Raw genomic sequence first — 9,335 nt, 5'->3', positions numbered from 1 at the left:
TTCCCCGATGGTATAGCGCGCCTAGTATTTATTTATTTTTTATATATTTTAAATTTTAAATAAAAGCCTAATTTACACCGTACACCTAAATAAAAATGTAAATTTTAAGTACAGACGTTGAAGTATTGCGTCAAACGCTAAACGTTTATTGGTCAATTCTAACCTGCCTATGTTTCAGGGTATTTTGAAGAAAGTTCGTAGTTTAAAACAAGAGATTTGTAAGAACAAATAGGTCTGTCTTTACGTATAACTAAGCATATTCATTTAAAACAATGCTATTCGACATATGCCCACAACAAAGTGAGCAGGTATAAGGAAGCTTCCATGTATACCCCTGCCTACCCTCCAATTGGGATGGTCTACTTTTTTTTTGAATTCAGTACCAAAGTAAATATGACCTGGATCTAAATCAAGTTTATATCAAAAGGAATGAATATATGTACATACCTTTTTTTCTTACTAATCACTCCTAGTGAACCTCCTTTTTGTACGGCATCATTTCGCTCACTTTAATGTACCTAGCTGTAAACTTATATAAATTTAATCATAATCCTAAGTAATAAGCCGTAATGAAAATGAATTATAAATAAATTTGTAATTGAAATGGGAATGCTGGCGTCGCCAATTATTTAGAAGGCATAAGGTAAGGCAGGTAAGGGGCCACCGAAAAAATAGGTGCGTCGGTGGCCATGGTTATTTGAGGGTGGGATAAAGCACCGGGCGTCGCAACACCACCCGCGGCGCCCCCTATGTATATTCGGCCCTTTTCTTTTTTTTATTTTTAATTTTTTCAGCTTTTTGTTATTGCTTGGTTTTTCAGCGGTTTTTTTTGAATTTGATTTTCAGCGTTAGTGACCGGCCATGTCCGGTTCGGTAGTACTTTTTTGCGTCAGTTTTTTTTTTGAATTTGAATTTAAATTTTTGGAATGTTAACGGTCTGTCCGTGACATCCGGTTCAGCCGGATGTTGTTTTATTTTGTATTGATAAGCGTTTTGAGTCGGTCTCTGCGCTTCTGCCAGGTTTTTTTTGAATTTGACAGCTGCTCGTTTTGATAGGCATGATAGGAACATTTTTCTGTTTATGGCGCAGGAACAGTAAGGTTGGCAAGGACCCGCCCCAGCCGACAATGACTAGCCACTGTGCACCAACACATCATGCCGACCGCCTTCCTTACTGCTCCCTTGTAAATGCGTAACCATAACAACCTATCATAACTATATACTACTATGCTTTTGTACTAGTATAAGCCAATTTAAAAGAGACCATTGGAATTATCTGCCAGAAAATAGACTGTCATGTCAAGGCGACAAACTTCGCTAAATCGTAATATATTTTCAATGTATAAATCCAACCAAATTATATAGTAATACGATCAGCTGTTAAACGTATGCTATTATGGTTTATTTGTATGTACATACGTACGTGCAACCCTTTGCAAGCACCAATTATGCCAATGTTGAAACATTTTCCCTGCAACTTCTTTTTTTGATTCTGGACAATCATAAGTATTTTATAATTAACACGAACACATACCTAAATGTTATACACGTATTTATTAACTTCTACTGCCTACAATTGAAATAACATAGCATTCAGTAAGACTCATTTAAGATAGGATACATATACACGCATTGGCCATTTGGAAAATTTTATCATAAATTTTGTAAGTTACAGAAAAACTAAATCGCAATATTGTTTCGGTTTCACTTGTGAATTAGTGACTTATTTGTTATACTAATGCAACCATCCCTACTTAGCACTAGATCAAAACTTATCCAACATTGTATTTAGCATTTGTCTAGTATATCATTTGATTTCATGACATCTTATATGTACAATAATTTTCTAGTTTTTAGTACACATGCATATATGCATACATTTAAATTGTATAAATACCCTAACTGCTCGCGCAATCATTCTTGAATTTAATACGAAAATGAATATTACCTTGATTCAAGCACGTTTCACCCAAACGAATAAAGAAATATATATATATATATTTTTTTTTTTTGGTATGGTTAATCACTCCTACCAGTGAATATCCATTTCTTTTTTTTCTGCATATATTTTGATTCCTTCACTTCTAACACACCTACCTACAGACATGCATGTACCGTAGTTCATGAACTGGATATTTTTTTGTTGGGTACATTGTTGGCAGAGATAAGGAAATCAATTCATATGTAAAGAAATGCACAGATGTGCAGATTCAAAAATCTTACTAATCCCTACCTACCCAATAAGTTAAATAGGCTGCTCTATGTACATAAACACATCAATAGTAAGTTAACTTAACCAAAACTTGCTATTAGACAGATAACAGAATTTATGTACGCAAAACAGAATAGCATTTAAAAAGGGTATTTAGAAACAAAGATACCAAACACATTATTATAATAAATCTATTATACCGATAGGTGCCAACCTACATATATACGTTTATGAATTTATAAAATAGTTATGTAAGCCAACCAAAATTCTAACTTAGACTTTACGAAAGTAAATAAAAAAACAGATTGTATTGCCTTATGAGCTGGAAGCTTGCGAAGATTAAAACACATAGACATACTTAATTATATTTCAGTTTTTTTTATGATGAATTATAAATAAAGTTGTAATTATAATGGGAATGCTGGCATTCGAATTGACTTAGAAGGTATGTAGGCATACAGGTAAGGGGCCACCGGAATTTTAGGTGCGACGGTGGCCTTGGTTTTTTGAGGGTGGGATAATGCACCGGGCGTCGCAACACCACCCGCGGCGCCCCTATGTATATTCGGCCCTTTTTGTTTCCTTTTAATTTTCAACGTTAGTAACCGGCCATGTCCGGTTCGGTAACATTTTTTTTGCGTAAGTTTTTTTTGAATTTTTAAGTTTTGAATTTAACGGTCTGTCCGTGGCATCCGGTTCGACCGGATGTCGTTTATTTTGTATTGATAAGCGTTTTGAGTCGGTCTCTGCGCTTCTGTCAGTTTTTTTTTAATCTGACAGATGAGTTTTTTGATAGGCATGATATGACTTTTTTTCTGTTTATGGCGCATGAACAGTAAGGTTGGCAAGAACCCGCCCCAGCCGACAATGACTAGCCACTGTGCACCACCACATCATGCCGACCGCCTTCCTTACTGCTTCCATCATAGATGCGAAACCATAACAAGAAACATTAAACTTGGCGGTTTTTGTATGTTAGAATGTTAGATAGATAATTAATTGAGGATCGCACTGCGACCATTGGTCTATTGTGCCTGCTTCACGGCACATCATCCAAGCCGACTTCTCTGATGAACCCTAGCAGTTCACCTGGCTTGAGGGATTTGATGTGAGAATGCTCTGGCCATGGTGAACCCAAAAACTTAGCCCTACGTCTTGAGATTGCGTCACATTCCAGGAGTACATGTTCCGCCGTCTCCGCTGATCGATCACAAAATCGACATGTGTTGTTCGATAGTATGCCCAGCTTCTGCATGTTGCTGTTCAGTCTACAATGTCCTGTAAGAATAGCTGTTAGGATCCTTAGGTTATCTTTTGAGAGGCCTATTAATGCCCTATATCTAGTTGTATTGTAGCCTCCTAACAGTAACTTAGATTGCCTCAGGCCTGGCATATTGCGCCAGTTTTCTTCCCTCTTTTCCCTTTCTTCTACTAGTAGATGGGTGACCCAGAACATCATCTTCAACGACTGCCAAATTACAGCATGAAAACTTTTAAATTACCTTCTTTTAAAAGTGGGCGGTGCCACCCCAATTGTCCAAAATTTTACTAATTTTCTATTTTGCGTCATAAGGTAAATCAACCTACCAAGTTGCATCGCTTTATCCGTCTTTGGTAATGAATTATCGCACTTTTTCGGTTTTTCGATATTTTCGATATCGAAAAAGTGGGCGTGGTTGTAGTCCGATTTCGTTCATTTTAAATAGTGATATGAGATGAGTGCCCAGGAACGTACATACCAAATTTCATCAAGATACCGCAAAATTTACTCAAGTTATCGTGTTCACGGACAGACAGACGGACGAACATGGCTAAATGAACTTCTTTTTTCGGCCATATTATTTTGATATATAGAAGTCTATATCAATCTCGATTAGTTTATGCCGTTACGGGATACCGTTATGCTAAAACAATTAATATACTCTGTTGAGATTCTTCTTTCTTTTTCTCATAAGCTACTCCTTTATCTACATATATTTAATGGTACCATTAAAGAGGATCCTTAGCAAGGCAAGATTTGGTTCTCTGCCGACATATTTCATGGTAACCTTAGGAAAAGGTGTGACCGTGGTAGCGCACGCCTCCATATAGCCACCTGGAAATAAAATCAAGTTTTGACTCCATAGGGTCGACATATGTTGATTAGAAAGTAAATATGCCTCTTGGCCAAATATTTATCAGGTTTCTTGGCTATACATACCCTTCTCTTGTTCTGTCCAGCTTCATTCATTTCGGACTTACAAATCTTAAAGAACAAAATAGTGGAAGCATATTGAAAGCGTGAAATTACATATATTTATATACATATTAATTATAATTTCACTTATATACTGATACATTGTACATATCTACTAAAAGCAGTGTGCAAGCTTTAATTATTTCTAATCTGTTATATATAGGATCCAATAAAGCTTCTTAAAAGCGACTTAACATCAGCACGCTTTTACAATTCCGCCTACCATCTGCACCCCTGGCGACTTTTTCAAACTTTTTTCAAACTTCTTCTCAAACTTTTTCAGTTGCTTTTCAGTCAGTTCGTCAGCTCCAAGTTTAGCGGTATATTTTTTGAGTACACGTTTTTTAAGCTTTTCTAATGCTACGCCTTCTGCGTTTTTGCGTACAATTTTTTCTAATACCGCACTCCATTCGAAGGCGTTGTCACCCTCAGCGTTGCCTTCTAAAGTTGTATCAGTTGTAGACAATTCGAATGTTCCACCTGCATCTTTCTTATCTTTATGCTTTTTGATTTTCTTGCCGTCTTCTCCATTATTTCCGTTAGTTTCTGTTACAGCCGCTTCTTTACCTTCAACAGCCACCTTTTTTTTCTTAGACTTCTTCGTAGCGATTTCAATATTTTCCTCAGAGTTATCTGCAACTTTAAATGGATTGCTCTTCTCTGCTTTGTTTTCCTTTTTAGACTTTTTGTTAGCAGGTTCGTTTTGTCCATTTGCTTCGTTTGTCTCACGTTTCACACCATTTTGATGTTGGTTTTCGATTTCATTAATTTTTGCACTAGTTTTTTCTTGTTGATACGTCATTTTCATCTTCTCCAGCTCTTTTTCGAGGACGCTCCACACCTCCGCCGATAAACGCATAGGCATGTGCACGCATTTTTGTGCAAAATTTTGAAATTTGGCCTTTTTTCTTGGAACATTTTCGAAATTTTGTAGACGTTCGAATGCGCTGCGTGCCAGACCGCTTAATTTGTATTCATTGGAATCAAGTATTGCCCTGATAATGTCCATCCAGCTTTCCTGCTTCTTGACATTTCTGTTCCTCGCTTCTTTGGGTACATAATCTTTTCCTGAGTATTTTTGTAATTCGGTAATGCATTTGGTATGTGCCACATAGTTTTTACCATAAAAATCTTGAAGGCAATCCATGCAAGATACACTTTCAGTAGCTCCACGGCATTTGGTATTGTAGTGCTTTTCTACAGCAGCTTTTTTCACAGAGTCGCCACAGTGATTGCATGTGAAGAATACCATTGTAGGTAATTTGGTTTAAGATTATTTATTTTATAAATTAAAATTATATTAAGACCCGGACAAAATTAAGCAAGAAAAAAACACACCCCAACATATTGCACGTGCAATAAAATGCGGCCCTGCCAGATGGTAGGATCATAATCAGCTGTTGTTGGTACTACAGTGGCACATAGTCACAGTCAAAATAAATCAAATTTTAAATAAAGTTGCAGCTTTTTGACATAAATTTCTATGAGCTATCTGTCAAAAAAGCTGAAACTAAATATAAAACCAATTTTATTTTGACTATGACTTTGAGCCACTAGCTTTTTGTAAATACTTTGATTGGCCCTGTAACAGATTCTGTTAAAGGCCATGTCTGATAACTTAAGGCATCGAGTCCCGGGCCTCCCGAGCCGTTTTTCCATACCGAGATCCCGGCATAACATTAAATAAAATCCCTGTATTTCGGGACTTTTTCTGGATCTTATATTGCAAATTGAGATATCTTCAACTGGCTTATTTTTATAACCCTACAAGAAACGCTGATAGTTTTACTAATACACTCACACTTGTAATTGACAATGCTGATCCTGCGATGACGTAAACATTGATACTCAAATTTATGTATGTTCCTTTGTTCGCTCACGCATGTCCGCATGTTCCCAACGACAGCCTATAATCATGAAAAAGGACTCAAACTGCGAAAGCTTCGGACACCTGGTACAGAACAAAAGAACGTACAGCAGATACCATTTTATGTATGCGAGAACAGTTTATCCGCTTTAATCATGTTGTCACTACTGACTGTCATATGACAATCAAAAGATTATCACGGTTGTTTTGTTATTTTTTAAATTCCGGCATTTTCAACCGAAGAAAACCATATAAAAAATAAGTTTAAAAAATGAAAAAGAGCATTTCAAAGCTCCATGCTAAAAGAAAAAAATCGAAAATAATATTAAAAAACACCAAAAGCTGTCGGAATGTATGGGGCGCACTCAAAAATTTGATACTCGAAAAATAATAGTGGTTAGTGGTGATTCATTTTTAAATGTGTTTCCGCATGAATTTCTGAATTTAAATTGAATATTCTGAACTCGAATTCTTATAAAACTATTTATTTTCAACAAATAAAAAACACGTATGCTTTTATCACGTACAAAATTAAAAACGTAATGAAATAAAGTAAATAAAAAGCAAAAAGCATTGTTTCATTTTTGGCGGAATATAACAATGGTCAGTTATGATAGTGTAACGAATTTGCTTGCAAATCCTCTTATTTGCAATCCTCTGCTAAGTTCGAATCACTAAACTGTTGAATAAATAACTCCAATATGTAATAATGCAAAATGGCCTTTATTAAAGTACTTCACAATAGCAAACTGTGCAACGAATAGCTTGCTTAATAACCACACTGATTGATAGCTCTATGAAACTCTACTATTCAAAATAACACTGCTATTGCTCGCTAGATATCGTCTTAATCAAACTGCTTGACAACTCAAATCAAACTGAATTACAGCGCCTCACATCTGTAGCCTTTTATACTCTTTGGTTTCCTCGTTCGCATTTTTCTAGAATCTACTAGCATTGTCCATGAGCTCTCAAACTTCTCAGATATATGCATGTCTAGTGCATTGTCTCTCCTCTGCTTGTATACGTACATGGTACATATATGTAGACGCAGTTATTGTTTCGTTTATGTAAATCTATAATGATTGAATTATTGATGTGCATTCACGTCACTGCTTAGCATCGGCTTAGAGACGATAGCATCGCTCAGTGCTGCTAACATTCGTTACAATAGTATAACAGTCAAACCTGATATCTACAGTAAACTATCATTTATGACACTTTTTGATAGTTAGAGTGTCAGCACTGATCCTGGAAAAGGAATGAGAGTGAGCAGTACGGCTATATACTTAATCAGTAGGCCATGTTGGTGTACAAGAAGGAGACAAAAACTCACACGTACACGGTTGTTTACATCACATTTGCGCAAGTCCCCTTAAGTTCGTGACAGAAAGTTTGTATGAGGCGCTGATCGTTAGGTTGACATTGCTGACAATCAGATGATAGTCATATGATAGTCAGTATTCTTGTAGGGAAGTTTTAATTACAAACTACAGGAAATCCTATTTTCATAGTCAATTTCACTGCCCTACAAGAACACTGACTATCATATGACTATCATCTGATTGTCAGCAATGTCAACCTAACGATCAGCGCCTCATACAAACTTTCTATCACAAACTTAAGGGGGCTTGCGCAAATGTGATGTAAACAACTGTGTACGTGTGAGTTTTTGTCTCCTTCTTATACACCAACATGGCCTACTGATTAAGTATATAGCCGTACTGCTCACTCTCATTCCTTTTCCTGGATCAGTGCTGACACTCTAACTATCAAAAAGTGTCATAAATGATAGTTTACTGTAGATATCAGGTTTGACTGTTATACTATCATAAATGACCATTGTTATATTCCGCCAAAAATGAAACAATGCTTTTTGCTTTTTATTTACTTTATTTCATTACGTTTTTAATTGTGTACATGATAAAAGCATACGTGTTTCTTATTTGTTTACAATAAATAGTTTTATAAGAATTCGAGTTCAAAATGTTCAATTTAAATTCAGAAAATAACAAAACAACAGAAGAGCGCTTTCCTCATGCGGAAACACATTTAAAAATGAATCACCACTAACCACTATTATTTTTCGCGTATCAATTTTTTGAGTGCGCCCCATACATTCCGCCAGCTTTTGGTATTTTTTATACTCAGTTGAGCAGAGCTCACAGAGTATATTAAGTTTGATTGGATAACGGTTGGTTGTACATATATAAAGGAATCGAGATAGATATAGACTTCCATATATCAAAATAATCAGGATCGAAAAAAAATTTGATTGAGCCATGTCCGTCCGTCCGTCCGTCCGTCCGTCCGTTAACACGATAACTTGAGTAAATTTTGAGGTATCTGGATGAAATTTGGTATGTAGGTTCCTGAGCACTCATCTCAGATCGCTATTTAAAATGAACGATATCGGACTATAACCACGCCCACTTTTTCGATATCGAAAATTTCGAAAAACCGAAAAAATGCGATAATTCATTGCCAAAGGCGGTTAAAGCGATGAAACTAGGTAGATGGGTTGACGTTATGACGCACAATAGAAAACTAGTAAGAATTTGGACAATGGGCGTGGCACCGCCCACTTTTACAAGAAGGTAATTTAAAAGTTTTGCAAGCTGTAATTTGGCAGTCGTTGAAGATATCATGATGAAATTTGGCAGGAACGTTACTACTATTACTATATATGTGCTAAATAAAAATTAGCAAAATTGGATTAAGAACACGCCCACTTTTTAAAAAAATTTTTTTTTAAATTCAAATTTTAACAAAAAAGTTAATATCTTTACTGTATATAAGTAAATTAAGTCAAAATTCAACTCCAGTAATGATATGATGCAACAAAATCCAAAAATAAAAGAAAATTTCAAAATGGGCGTGGCTCCGCCCATTTTCATTTAGTTTGTCTAGAATACTTTTAATGCCATAAGTCGAACAAAAATTTACCAATCCTTCTCAAATTTGGTAGAAGCATAGATTCTGTGACGGTAACTGTTCTCTGTGAAAATGGGCGAAATTGG

At 35.9% G+C, this 9,335-nt stretch overlaps 1 protein-coding gene across 1 annotated transcript; it reads right to left on the bottom strand.

Annotated features, from left to right (window-relative positions):
* Positions 1 to 4,484: 4,484 nt before the first annotated feature.
* Positions 4,485 to 5,818, bottom strand: LOC137247200 (uncharacterized protein C16C10.8). The gene has a single exon (XM_067778302.1). It carries the CDS (start codon positions 5,698 to 5,700, stop codon positions 4,645 to 4,647), a length of 1,056 nt encoding a protein of 351 aa, XP_067634403.1. The 5' UTR covers positions 5,701 to 5,818; the 3' UTR covers positions 4,485 to 4,644.
* Between the last annotated feature and the right edge of the window lie 3,517 nt (positions 5,819 to 9,335).

This window comes from Eurosta solidaginis, chromosome 3, assembly GCF_040869045.1.
Source record: "Eurosta solidaginis isolate ZX-2024a chromosome 3, ASM4086904v1, whole genome shotgun sequence".
NCBI lineage: Eukaryota > Metazoa > Arthropoda > Insecta > Diptera > Tephritidae > Eurosta > Eurosta solidaginis.
This window is presented reverse-complemented; position numbering and strand designations above follow the sequence as displayed.